The following is a 15,000-nucleotide window of genomic DNA, read 5'->3' on the forward strand; positions in this document are numbered from 1 at the left end:
GAGGATGCAGAGGTTGTTAAGGACAGTGCCTCCTAATTCAAAGGTATTTTTGCCCGTGTTTATGATTATGCGGGAAATGTAGATCTTAACAAGTGTTATTGAAATCAAAGAGGAAAATTGGGGACGACCATGCATTCTTCAAAGATAATTCATGGACAATATTTGTAAAGAGCTTTACAATACAAAGCCATGTATAGCGTTCTTTCTCAAATTGAGGCTTACTTATCTCTGAAAAATGCATGGCTACTCCCAATTTTCTTTTTGGATACCAATAGTACTTACTACTAAAAACATCCCTGTGTTAGTATGCATCACCGATAGGAAATCTGAGTATCTCAAGATGCGCAGAACATATGCATATTAACAATAGTAGGCACCGTCCTTAAGCAAGGTTAATTGGCTCATAGCTGATTACACCTGGCTGTAGTGTTGTACATCATCATCAGACATGGACTGTATAGCAGCTGCCAGAGGTGCCTTATGTATGCTTTTGGCCTGACATGTGGGCTGCTTATTGGCCCTGAAAAGCCCAACGCGGAGTAGTCAATTAAGTATATTATTCTTATTATTTTCCCCTGTCCAGCTTTTGGACTACTTGGCATAAAGTCGATGAAAAGATCAACTTCTACGCCAAGACATAGAAAGAAAACTTCAAATAATACAGAAAAAAAAAAACATTTCGGTCATATTAAATATTCCCTTGTCTGGGATATTACAAGAGCACCTAATTATGTCAGATTTCCTGACACTTGCATTTTTAGATGGCATCTGAATTGCCCTGTCGTGTTGTTTACGATTGCTACCAAATTTAACAAATGATTTCAAACCTGTTGGTCAGAGTTTCTAGAACACGTCTTGATCTTGATCATACGCCGGTGGAGATGATAGTTCCACTTCAAAATTACTTTCCAATGTAATGGAATCATACTCTGGTGGCGGTGTTTGTGTATACGAATATGTAGTTCTCCTGGGAATTACTGATCTTTCTCTTATCGTCTGACCGTACAGTGAAATTTCTTCAGTTTCGTTCCTTGCAGATGAACACGAAACAGCATATTGTAATCGCGAGGGTTGTGTATAATTTCCTCGTGAAAATCTTCTTGATCGATATCGTTTTACACCGAGGTACGAGCAGTAGCCAACGAAAGCGAAGGAGATCAAACAGCCAAAGACTGCTGCGGTTATAACAACAACACTGGAACCAAGATTTAATTTAACATGAAGGTTGTTAGCATCGTCATCGTTCACTGGACGAGGTGAAGGTTTGCATCGCCCGGATTCGCATTCTTCTCCTTCCGAACAGTCTTCATTGCCCTCACAATAAAATGGAAGCTCGATGTCTCTCTTTTGACAGCGATGGAGGAAACATATCAGCCCATCGCTGCATGTCTCGTCGGAAACGCAACCGCCAGGACAATTCGACAATGGCTTACAAGAGCCTGAACAACAAATTACTTCAACGATCGCCGAAAAATTTCGTCTGCATTCCAAGTCTTGAGTGCAAGCAGCAAATACAAAATATTGAACCTTTGAAATATTCTGAAGAAGTGCCAAAAGCGTGAGCGATAACAAAATAGCTCTGCTGGGCATAATCTTTGAACCCTATTGTAGACTTATGTACAAAATGAAACATGCGAAGCTTGACACTAGATTAGAGCCCAGTCCATCTCACTCTCCAAATACCCGGCCACTTTGAATGGCGTGTATTGTTACACGCCTCGTATCTTCAATTGATCCTCGTTTCCGGCCTTTCTGGAAAAAATATTCAAATTGCCCGGCGACGCACTAGATTCGCAACAAGGATATAGTGGCCCTTCCGGAGTTGAAAAAATTTTATATTTTACACAATTTTGTTTTATACTGCTTTCTTGGGAGCTTTTTTGGAGAGCAAATTATCAATGCAAAGTGAAAATATCTATCTACTTAATCGGTGGACGCCATTGATTTTAACACGTTTAATATTTCCATAAGAAAATGAAACGACCAACAACTCTTTCGTGTGAAAGTGATGATATTGTTTATTTGTTATGTCACACAAGATACTCCACTTGCTAAATAGATATTAATTCAATATTTAGACAACTGAATTTATCGGTGTTAAAATCGTTAGCGTCCCGTCACATGGAACTTGTGAAGTTTTCAAAACTAAAGCTCGATTCATTCATCGACCGTGGTCTATTGACAAAAAACTGTGGTTTTCAGTTGCCTAAATTTGGGCGACCGTAATTTTTTGCCAATATCAAAGCGCATATTTAATTTCGTACTGACGCTATGAAATGGCATCAGTTTTAAGATTATAAGACCAGTGGTTTGTGGTTTTCGTTTCAATCGTTTTATATTGAAAAGTCTGTGGGAATTAATCAACGAAATATAAATCACCATTCATGCGACCACTCTTTACTTAAAGTAAAGCAATACAGACATTACAGGAGCCTGACTATGATTTTGGACCGTCTACCAATATGGTTAACGGCTTTGACTGACAAAATTTACTTCAGAATAAGCGGATGGTTTTACTTTTCAAAGTAATAAAATTTATCAAATTTCGCTTTTTTTACCGTTCACTAGTAACTGCCTGTAACGAGAAATCATTCCTTTAGCTTCCTTTTCTAAAGTTGACTTCGCGGGCACCAAATGTATTGAAAAAAAAAAAGAATCATGCAGAAGATCTGACATTTCCTCAACAAAACATTGCTGCTGTTGGCTCCGATATTAGTAGGCAGCTTACGAAACGAGGACGGCGACGGCAACGAGGACTTCATTTTAAAATGCGAGTTCGGGTTATTCATTTCACTACGAAACTATTTCATGTCGTTTCGCGTTAAAAATGTGTAGCTGTAACTGTCGAGGAGTTAAACTGGCATGAGTGAGTTGGAAGCGTAGAGAGAGAACTGAAAATTCATCGTCATGTGCAAACGTCCTCCACAGAACCTTGAATTTGGTTATTTCACGTCATCATTTAGGAGATGACGGCAAAGAAAATGTACCAAAATGTAAAACGCACGTGCTGAGCGTGCAGAGCCATTCTTTTTGCTCACTACTGAACCTATTGTTTTGTAGCGTCGTCGTTGCCGTCGGCGTCGTCGTTTCGTAAGCTCCCTATTGGTGAGAGGTCTCGACGGTCTGAATTGATTATTCTTGTTATTTATTTTTTTCAACTGGGACTCACCAGTGGCCCAAAAGTCTCTTTTGCAGATTGACTAAAGCGTTTGGCGTTTGTGCTGTATAGGTGATTTTTAACCATCAGTTATACTGAGTCAATGTTTCAAATCTTTTATGGCGGCTTTGTTTTTTTTTGTATTTTAATCACAAGATTGCCAGCTGATCTCCTATGCAACCGGCGACTGCCTCGTTAATCCAAAGACTTAACAAGGCTTTAAAAATGGTAGGAATAGAAGCACAAATATTTCTTAAACGGAATGACGTTACTTTTTCTCCGACGTCAAAATGATTCTCACCAACGGAATAACTTTTCAGTTAGCCTGTAAAAACTCAGGCGAAAATGAAAAAGCTTCGATTACCGAATTGCGATTCAAATTTTTTTATTGTGTCGATAAAGCTAGTTTTTCACCTCCATAATATGGGGAGTTTTGAAATATGAAAGATGAAATAATTATTTCCAACCCGAGTTTTGAAATTGCGTTTAGTGTATTTATAGTTAGTGGTGTATTTGAGGTATACGTATTTCCTCGGCGATCAGATGATAGACAAAACTCTGTTTCGGCGTTCCACCTGTCTTTCCGCAAGCCAAAATCTACAAAATTAACCATCAGTTATTGTTGCAATAAAATGTCACTGAGAATCTTTGATTCATAATCGGCAGAAACTTCCTCTTTTTATTGCCCCATCCCATTGAAGTCAACTGTAGTTTACTATTGAAGGCAACAAATGAAGACGCTTTTCACTTCTTTCCGACGCGCAGCAATATTGTATTTCACCGAAATAAACACAGCTGTTCAGACTCAATACTTCTTTCCCTTCTCACTCTTTTTCTTTTTCTTCTTCATCTTCATCTTCTTCGTTAATGGGAGGTAAACCAGTCTCGATGAGAACAGAAATAAGCATACTTTGGTCTCTTTGCAAGGCATTAGTTTTCGCATTCTCAGACGATTTAGAAATGTCTTGCAATGCAGTACTTTGACTCTTCGCTTTTAACAGTGGCGACGACTTCTCATTTGCGATGAGAGCTGGTTCTATACCTAAGCTTTTTAACTTGCCTTTGGCCTCGCGAGACTTCATCGACCGTCGTTCGCTTTTCATCCTACTGAGGCAACAGCAGAACATACACGAGAACATAAGAACGCCAAAAATTGTAACAATTGCAAGAAGAGCTGGATTTAGAGGATTCAGAACGTCAGTCTTGCATGTTTCGTTACGACATTGCGCATTCAAACGCGAACAGTCTGAATCGCTTTTACACAATTTCGACGCACCATTTCCTTTCACAATTGATTCATTGTTACAAGAATAACGCAGTGAACACTCGCAATAACCGCCAACGCAACTCACTCTCCGCGAGCCATAAGTACAGTCACTGTCGTTTGCGCACTCGTCGTTACAATTACCTACAGCCACACAAACGGGACCACAACATGCTTTTTGGTTCGCACACTTGCCAACCTCAGAGCAATTTAAATACAAGCCCGATCTGGCTCTGCTCAAAGTCAACAGGAGCGCTAAGGCTGTTGCCTCGATGGTAACCATCATTTTGTAATATTGAAAAGTCCATCGCTGAGTTATCGGCATTGAGATATTATTCGAATTGGTAAACACACGCGTGCTCTTTGCTCACTTTACACACTACAGCGCGACAAGTAGCGGTTTTTACGTCGCGCAGGTGTTAATAGCTGGAGATAATAGATATGCAAATAACAATAGACTCATCAATCAGTACTGTTCAACTGTGGAAACGAGTCGATATTCTTCAATGAGAGTCTTGAATAGCGTGCTAATGTTAGGTTGAGTGTACAGTCATTTCGGTCGCCAAATTGAAAAAGGGAAGCAAACTTTATATTGCGATGAGCCAAAGATTGCGAAACTCATAATCGATGCATTCGTGACGTGCTTCACGTGAGCATCTCAAAGCACGCACATTTTCGAAACATTTTAAAAGAAAACATATTTTGTCGCTTGTTGCATTTCAATTCAAAAACTTTAAAAAGTCACGTCTCATCGTTCCTTCAGACTTAAAGAAATAATCAGAGAACAACAACGTTTCAAAATTTCCTCAACATTATTATCAAATACAAATATTTAATGTCACGATCCTATAAATACTTCGTTAACAATATATCAATAACACGCATCAACAGCTAGACAACAAGTCACTCTGCGTGTGAGCTTGTGCGCTTCTCGAACGAGACGATCGAATCCCATCTCCATCAAAAGATTTTTGTGGCGATGGGATTAAATTTCCTTGATTCTTGTGAGTAGCACTGATGGTTGGAGAGTATGCCACATATCCGTAATATCGCGTGAAGTAAACAACACAATGTTTTCATTTTTTCAGACAAAACATTACTAGTATTTCCCCACATTTCCATTTGTTTTCGAAAACAAACTGTTTAACTAAATGTTCCTGTTTGGTTTTCTGACAGTTGACCTAGAAAAATCCTAAGACATTCAAGTTACATGATTGGAAACACACGACTGCTCCGTGTACCAAATTCAAGGAGCGTTCATTAAAAGTTAGAGAAAAGGGACGTGACTGGGAGGAGTTTACTTATCGATAACCGATAATAAGGGTGTTTCCATTTTCTATCTCCATAAACAAACTATTTGCCCTCAAATCACCCAGAGCCAGAACATGATAGAAGTGAGCCACACGTCATACATTCCCCAATGATGAAGTGTTCCCTTTTACTTGTTACTCACAAGGACCTTGTTCCAACTTGAGGTGATCGCAAAAAAAAATTCTATATTTTTAGCTGTCGAGGTATCTTTTGATCGTTATGGCTCACGATTTATGACAATAGCTTCAAAAAATAACCTGCCACTCGAGAACGAATTGGCCATTCGTTCCTTTCCCAAGGAGGGCAGACAGCGAGAGGCCCTGGGAACAAAGGAAATGGGTATTTCCCAAACACCCACGTGACTAGGGACTATTCTACAAGAGCTGATATGACTTTCTTAATTGCCTTTATAGGAAAGATATCTGTTTACAAACATTGCTTTTGTTATTCAAATATGCCAACCACAGGAACAAAAGACCCTTTGTTTCGACAGCCAATGAGGCTCTAGTTAGTACGTTAATGACAATAGATGACGACAACGATATTTCCCCTATTGTTTTATTTCATTTTAATTCAGCAGTTTGTAGATTAGCGGCAATAACTTGCTAAGGAAATATTCGTGCAGGAGTCAAGAATAGTACATCAGAATGATCCAGAGGTAAACAAAGGTCGGCCCCACTGGCAAGTTCATCCACCCGTCCAGAGCGAGCGAGGAGAGATTCTCCAGGGCACGGGAAGACGGAGATTGGCCTGGCAACAGACTGGGGAGCGCAAAGTCAGCCATAACGGGGCGGGATAAGAGGCGTTTCCGAGGAGGCTGCTTTCAGGCCAGGCCGGTAAATATTGAAAAAAGTACTAATACAAATGTTAAATAAACAACTAAATGAATAATAATAAAAATAATTTATTATGATCCATTCCCAAGAATACATGAATCCAGTGTCACTCTCCCAAATAAAGCATAGTAGAATCCGATTGATGCCAATTATAGATCTCCCCTAAAGATATTCAATAGGAAAACCAGCTTATCAACCAAGGCTCTCGAAAGATAAGTGAAATTCTCAGAAGCAAGAACATGTCAATGAGTGTATAAAAGTGAAAAAGCTGCTCAAAAAACTTTTTTTTCTGGTTTGGTAAAAATAAAGAGATTTAAATAAGGGTGTCTAAATAGGACAACTCATGCTTTCTTTCTCTTCACATCGACCTAGGCTCTTAAAGATAAGAAGACCTTACAAGTATGACTTTGTTTTGTGACTGGACTAAGAGAGGTTTGGTCAAATTAACATTTGACAAAAAAGATCTTGCTCTAGTGAACTATTGCTATTTGTATGATAAATATGTAAATGCATTAATTTATACTAGTTAAGGTAAACTGTACATACATCCACTTGGGAGTAAATGTGGAAACACTCTCAACCCGAACAAAAAACGTTCTCCAATAACAGAATGAATGTTATATACACGTTTGAATTTACTGCTGAAAATAGGAACTCTGAGAGACTGGAGCTATTGTGTAAATTAAGAGTTTTAACTGAAAATATTATTAAATAACGGAATCCATTCCATTCCTTGAAAATCTTATCTTGAAGATAAAAATCCTTCATATGAATTACTTACTCAATAATGAGTACACTAGCTTCACTGGAAAAGTAGGCAAAAAATGCAACAATCATTATTTTCATTTTTTTGAAATCCTTAAATTATTTTCATCTCCCCACCAATGGCAAACATTTTTCTGCTCAAAATTCTATTTTTAATGTTACTTGTTTCACAACAAAGCAAGTAAGGGAAATGAGTTTATTCCTTTCATTAATTATGACTTGCTTTGTAATTCCGAGTTAATACTGGTAAGCAGTTTACAAAATTAATGACACATGTCTGTCACAGCCAAAGAACATACAAAGAATGGACGCCTCACCAACGTTTTGTATCTTGACACATACACCTGTAAAAATTGAAATCTTTTTGGTAAAGATGTTTGCCATTGGGATTACCTACACTTGAAGTGCTAATATCAACATTGATATCTTGTTTTAGTATCACCCAACTAGTGGACTAAAGCAAATACTGCATTTTGATTGGCTACGCTACTAGAGGACTATTACTAAGAGTCCTCAAGTAGCGAGTAGCGTGGCGCTTTTTTTCGTTTTATTCGCAAATAAATATATTTTCAACTTGCATTTGCTAACTTCATTATTGCCTTTTCTGTCCGACTAGTTGGGTGACACTAAAACAATTAGACCCTACACCCTCAAGGGCTATTGACCGGTATTGCAGGCTATGGGTCTAATTGTTAAATAGCAAGTTTTCATGCAGAGATTTATCCTCTATTTTTGAACACTCAAGTCATTATTATTATTATTATTATTATTATTATTATTATTATTATTATTATTATTGGTAGTAGTAGTAGTAGTAGTATTAGTTTTCTCACATATGCAAAAAAGAGTTCACCTCAGTATTTATGACAGAGCGCAAAAACTGCTGATTGGCTAGAGAATAATGACGTAAAATGGCTTTTTTCGCGTAAATACGCCTGCGCAAACTCTATAGATTCGAAGTGATCAAGACAGTGATCGATCGAAGTGGAGAATAACACTCTAGCATTTGTCAAATTTTGTGGAAAGTTAGACGACTCATACCCTGGGTGCCAGAGGAATTTTTTTTCAAGATCGGAGAGAAATCAATGGTCGAGGACACACGATTGATTACTTCACAAGTCTGCATGTCAAGTAGCAATGCGTCCTCTTGTATCAAAACGGCTACAAAAACACATGTGCAGCAAAGCTTTGGAAGGATGCAAACACTTCAGGTACATTATATAATAATAATAATAATAATAATAATAATAATAATAATAAGCCTTACAGCTTTAAAAGTTAGAAGCCTACTCCTGACTCAAAATTCTTTAACACTAAAAATTAGTATGATCACCAAATAATACTTATAAACAATTATTGTTTCGCCGAAGGCAAGGTGAATATCGGTTAATAAAAACCAATATGAAGTTGAGGTTTTTATTCACCAGCATTCATAGAGTCTGAGGGAATATCGGAAACAAGAATTTAAATTTGCCGGCCAATAGAAGATACTCAATTTCTTAGTAAATGATGCCATCATGCAAATCGCCTATTACATAGTTGATTATTTGATTAATACACATTTTCTTTAAAACAATTAATTTATTCGTCTGTCACCTGAACAAAACAGCTTGTGGCTATTTTGAAAAACCGCTTGGGTGATTATCACGTAGTAATAATCATCTCAATGACAAGCAATCAGCGCAGAGAACTTTGAGTAATTATACTAATAAGCATATAATTCCTATAGCACAAGACAATAATGAACAATAATATTATTATAATTCCATGAGTGCATGTTGATATGAGATCAACCACTCAATCATATCCATTGATTATTGTTTTATTAAATTTTCATTTGATTCTTAACACTTGGACAAATTTAAAGCCAATCAGTTTCCAGCGTGGTAACACTTGACGCAATAAGTTTCCATATTATGTCATACTAAGAGGTGTTAACTGAGAGTGAGTGAACCAATCACAAAGCTAAAAACACAGTATCCGGGGTTCAAAATGTCATAATGTAAGGTATTATCTTTCCCCTTGTGCTTACCCTGTCATTATTCACTTTCTGTGTACCAGTAATGTTTTTGTTTGTAGGAAATGGTAGCCATACCTGATTTATGAAGAAACTGAAGTTGTGCAGTAGTACAGCAACTTACTTTTACTCTCTGCAGATTAGCTTTTTTGGTTCACAGAAAACCCTTTTCATTATTGTAAATACATTGTGGCATGGAAGATATTTTCAAACAGGTCTGGAGAATGTTCACCACCAAAATTTCCCATTTTGTCTGGATCATATAAGTTCTTTCCTCCTTTTGTTTAGTGGTTGACTAGTGACTTGTGAAATTGTATGGTGCACAAGAGAGCTAAATGCAGTGTCTCCTTTAGTATTAAAACATATATTAAAGAAACACAAATAATATTGTTATTGTGGTTGAGTAATGTTAGGATTTAGTACTGCCAGTGGTATTACAAGTGTCTCTTTTGAGTGGATTCCCCCATTTTCTCCTAACTTGTCCCAAACAGATATATATAGGTGAAGAACAAATGCGGGACAATGAAATGAAAAAATAGTCAACATACATCAGTCGACTATTTCCAGACACTAGGTGCTTTGTTCAATATTATTTGCACTAGAAAGAAAATTAACGACCATAAGAATTTAGTCTGTGATAAGGAAAAGTTTGTTCTGACTAAAACCTATATTGGAAATTTAGGCATTTGGGGTGCTTTTTCACAGGGTTACATGTGCATGGTATTAATTTTTATGTCAGTCCAATATTTTTCTTGAAAACTGTGTTGTCTCTATAACTTTGTCCTCTTTTGTGAAGCATGACATTTTCTTCTCTCAATTCAACATTTGATTTGTGTTGCTGATCTTGTTTTTCCAGCTAAAGTGTGTTATGTTGAATAATAATTATTTTTGTTATATAACTGTTTTTGCCCCCAGCAGCACATGCTCTCATTGGTTACTTCAAGGTCACATGACATCTAACAAAAACACTTTTGTCGTTCAAAAGTCTGTGAGCGGGCAACAGTGCAAAATCTATGACTTCAGAGGGTAACAGTGCACTGTTGCCCGCAAATGTTGACCGACGACCACCGTTGCTGTTCCCATTGCACGTTTTCCTATTTGTGCTATACATGTATAACAAATCACTTAATGACTGGTCTCTCACGAAACAGTTCATTTTGTTTCCCTCGTCTGTGCCTCAGGGGAACATTGAAATTTTTAGGGAAACAAAATGAACTGTTTCCCTCGGGACCAGTCATTAAGTGTTTACTGTTGGGATAATAGCAAAATTATTGACCATGGGTGTTTGGTGACACAGCTACATTGTAAAGCATAACCATTATGAAAATGATATCTGTTTTACCTTATTATAGTGAGGTAACTTTTTGGTGTGGTTTTACTCACAGGTCTTGTAATAGGCCAAAAGCAATTTGAGAAATTTATGGGGTTGTGCATTGTGTTCAATGCAGTTTGTTCTGTGCATGTAAATAATAATATGAAATGAAACATGTTTAGTGGCGCTCAATATAATGCTAAGCAGTGTACTGCTGTCAGTGGTGTGTGTGTCTTGGTAAAGGGGAGAGGGGGGGGGGGGGGGTTTGTAATGCAATGGCAGTGGCATGTCATTGTCGTGATGTGCTAAACCCAAATACTTACCTTCATGTTTTTTTGTGAAAGTTTTTGTTTTGGTTCTCGACTTTTCTCTGCTTAATATGCAGCTCCTGCTTTTGATCCTTGAGGGTTTTCTACCTGTCTGACTAATTCTGTGTAACTTAGTGCTTCAGTTCTCTTGGCAGATTTTTGGCACTGACAAAGAAGGGGGCGTAGAATCTATATTGAGGGGTAGGGGAAATTCAATTCAGGGCAGATTTTCATTGCAACTATTGTAAAGTTATTCCATCACTCACCTTCATTGGTGAAATGTATTCATCCATGTGGCAAATTCTGTAGTCTTTGTGAGCCAGTAGCAAGTGGCCCTTGAATAAAAATTTTCTAGTGTGGTGAACTGTTTTGCTGGCATCAAAAGCCAAAAAAAGCGCTTTGCACATTGAACGAGAGCACCTTTGCTGACATTTTCAGTCTCTAAACGGAAAATGCAGCTTACTTTGTTGAAATAACTCGCCCTTTGCAAAGAGTCCCATACACTTGAAAAAGGACACAATCCCCCAGCAGTCAGATGTGACAGTTGACATATTTTATTTTTAGTTACACAAAACATAGCAATGAACGTTGTTAAAGGGAAAAAAATAGCAGGGTTTGTTGTCAATATTTGCCGCTGTTTTAAATATAACAGGCAGCCGCTCCATATCCTTGGCTTATAAAGCGAGAAAAACATTGTATTACATGAACAATGTCGACAAGATATTAACTCGAAGTTAAAAACATACATGTACGTTATCTGCATTTCAGGACAACTTACGACCCCCAAACCTCACAAACTATATCGTGTGGCGTGAAAGTATAAGGCACTGGACTTCGCTTTTCTGTGTAAAACCAGTTACAACTGTGAAGATGAACACTAGCGGTAAAAAACCTGCTTCTCTTCAAACTTCGATTTGAAAGAGTCTCTCTTGGTGTATGAAATTGGAATTCCACCTTTAAACACCTCTCAAAAATTTTCATATCAACGAAAAAAAAGTCATATTTGATATGTTTCGCGAAAACAATTTACCTCCAACATATCTCTGTTCTGAGCTTAAAGAGTAACCGACCACCTTAAGAAACGCAAAACTCTAAACAACAAACGTCAAATGAAGCTTCAAAGCTGGTCAAAAATTCTATTGCTTTAGGCGAACTGGTTTTGGTCCGATCTCTTCCCTGACGGCTCTGAAGCATCGTTGAATGATGGCAGATTCAGATCATGTTTTTGCAAATTTTCTCAGAGGAACGCCAGCGGTGTGACAGCCTCCACAATGCCGTGGTAGATTTTGATTTGTCGTCCGCCATTTTGAAAATGGAATGGCGGCAACACAAGTGTGATTCTAGTGCGCATGTCTAGCGGTTTTTGCGCTCTGTCAGTACTTATCTTAATAGGTAAATACTATAACAAATTTTTGTTCAACATTAATTTTATGCACATGTTCATTGACTGAAAATAAAATAATTTGCATGTCATTAATGAACACAGCCCTTCTCATTACAGGTGCCCCAAGCTTTTATTAGTTAAAGTGCTACAACGACCAAAAAATAATATTCTTCTTTTTCTTTGGATTTCAAAACTATGTTAACTAAACAGTAAGTGACCCAAGTTTTAAGTTCTGATTTTAAAAAGACACCTGTTTATTTTAACTGGAATTTTCTTATTTATTGGTCCACCATTAGTAACTTAAGAATCTTGAGAGAGCTGGGTCGAGGAGAAAATGATGCCAAAGACTAACTGGTTTAAGAATGCAATGCGTGTATACGCAGCTGAATTAATATGCAGCACAGGAGTTTTGGGCTTTCAGATTTTTAAACTCGTACTTTGCATATAAAATAAGTTGCGTTTACAAGCTGAAATTAGTGAGTAAATGACGTCACTTTTCCCTAGATCCAACCCCCTGAGGTCCAACCCGTCAGTTTTGAACGTGAGTAAAATGGCGGACCATGAAATCCAAACCTTACACTGAAGATAAACAGCCTTTGGATAATAATCAAAGCTCAAAATTTTGCCAATCATTGAGCATGCTTTCAAAATCTGAAGAAAAAAAGAAAATGATTTTTTGATCATAGTAGCACTTTAATACGACTTTGTACGTAATAGGCTGTTCGCAATCGTAACTGTCTTTATCAAGAGTAAACTTACAAGACACAACATTAGGAAAAGATAAAGAGACACCTAACAATACTTACCATGGGCTGGGATCTGGAATCTGAGGGCCACTTGGATTCCTTTACATAGGGCGAATTGTTTGCTCTCAAGCTAGAGGTTAACTCCCATGCAAGTAGTCATTTCTCTTAAACGATAAAAAAAACAAACTTGTTTGTCACGAGTCGAGTTAAATACGACGTGGTTCTGCTCCTTGGGAGAGATTCTCAGTTGATGACTTCATGGCTTCTTCATAACTTGGTGGAGGTAACTCGGGTATACCGCGTACATCTAGGTATGAAGGAGGCCCAGTTAAAGCAATCGCGTCAGGAGTGAGTTGACCATTTGCTTGCTCAGCTGGAGAATTTGCTTCCACAGCCACAACATTTACAGGTTGTTGTTCATTCCTCCTAGCAGTAGTTTCGACAGTAGTTCTGGTTGCACTGCAATTATTTCTCATTTGACTTCTGCGCATGTGACCACGCACGCAGGCACAACAGCAACAACAGCAACAAAGACAACACGTCAGGCCTACAAACACAAGTGCGATGATTGGAGTTGTCGAATCTTCGTACTCCAAAACACACACATTGTTTTTGCAGAAGTTCGATTGATGACAATCCGAATCCCCAAAACAATGTGATGTGCAGCGTTTTAAGACATTATCACAGATTGCTGGCGGTAAACAGTCTTGTTTGACGATACAGAAGCCATAGCAGTTCTCCGCAAGACACAAACCATAACCCAGATACCCTCTGCCGTCCGATCGATCACAGCAGCGTTCACGCCTGGAGCAATCACTGTCGAAAGTGCAGGCCAAGATTAAACCAAGCTGCGGGAAAATGCCAAGAATGCATTCGAATTTCATTTTCGGCAAGTTAATTCGTTTCCAGAGACTCTCTTCTCTCGTGGCCCACAACAAAACCAATTCTCACGGCAAATTCAAATCACTACGTCGAAGCACCCACAACAATTACAAATTATTTTAAAAATTAACATGCTAGGCGTCTTCAGTCTCTACAAGCCAGGGGTGTAAGACTTCTAAGCATGGGTACTTCATGTATTCCCTTTTATAGTGTATTTAAATTATAATGTTTTCCCACGCGTACCGTACATTATAGTGTATTTAAATAATTAGCCCTATATACCCATGCATACCCTTATATACCCCTATATACCCATGTACTTAACCTTCTAAAAAGGTAGGTACATATTGTATTTATCATATAGGGGTTTGACTTAATCCAATATAGAGATGTTTAAAGGGAAGGATATACATAGACTTCCACAGCTATCCATGGCCCTCCACAGCTATACATAGCCCTCCACAGCTATACATGGCCCTTGCACAGCCATACATGGCCCTCCACAGCTCTACATGGCCCTCCACAACTATACATGGCCCTCCACAGGTATACATGGCCCTTGCACAGCAATACATGGCCCTCCACAGCTATACACGGCCCTCCACAGCTATACATGGCCCTCCACAGCTATACATAGCCCTTGACAGCTATACATGGCCCTCCACAGCTATACACGGCCCTCCACAGCTATACATAGCCCTTGACAGCTATACATGGCCCTCCACAGCTATACATGGCCCTCCACAGCTATAAATAGCCCTTGACAGCTATACATGGACCTCCACAGCTATACATGACTCTGTACAGCTATACATAGCCCTACACAGCTATACATGGCCCTACACAGCTATACATAGCCCTCCACAGCTATAGTTGCAAAGGTCTTTCCGCTTTTTAAATCATGTGAACGTAATGATCCAAATAACTTTAGGCCGATTTCTGTGTTGCCAACTGTTGCCAGAGCTTTTGAACGATTAGTTTATGAGCAGATGTACACTTATTTTACGGAAAATAACCT

At 38.3% G+C, this 15,000-nt stretch overlaps 2 protein-coding genes across 2 annotated transcripts in view; both read right to left on the reverse strand.

The window, feature by feature from the left end:
* Nucleotides 1–1,645, reverse strand: part of LOC138059054 (uncharacterized) — a 10,221-nt gene extending 8,576 nt beyond the window's left edge. The window contains exon 1 of the mRNA XM_068904564.1: nucleotides 828–1,645. Coding sequence (XP_068760665.1) covers nucleotides 844–1,590 — 747 coding nt within the window. The 5' untranslated portion in view covers nucleotides 1,591–1,645 and the 3' untranslated portion in view covers nucleotides 828–843. The remainder of the gene's footprint in view (nucleotides 1–827) is intronic.
* Nucleotides 1,646–3,838: 2,193 nt separating this feature from the next.
* Nucleotides 3,839–4,822, reverse strand: LOC138059053 (uncharacterized). The gene has a single exon (XM_068904563.1). The coding sequence runs from the start codon at nucleotides 4,744–4,746 to the stop codon at nucleotides 3,982–3,984; it is 765 nt and encodes a 254-aa protein (XP_068760664.1). The 5' UTR covers nucleotides 4,747–4,822; the 3' UTR covers nucleotides 3,839–3,981.
* Nucleotides 4,823–15,000: the final 10,178 nt, after the last annotated feature.

The sequence above is a fragment of the Montipora capricornis genome, chromosome 8 (assembly GCF_036669925.1).
Source record: "Montipora capricornis isolate CH-2021 chromosome 8, ASM3666992v2, whole genome shotgun sequence".
Classification (NCBI taxonomy): Eukaryota; Metazoa; Cnidaria; class Anthozoa; order Scleractinia; family Acroporidae; genus Montipora; species Montipora capricornis.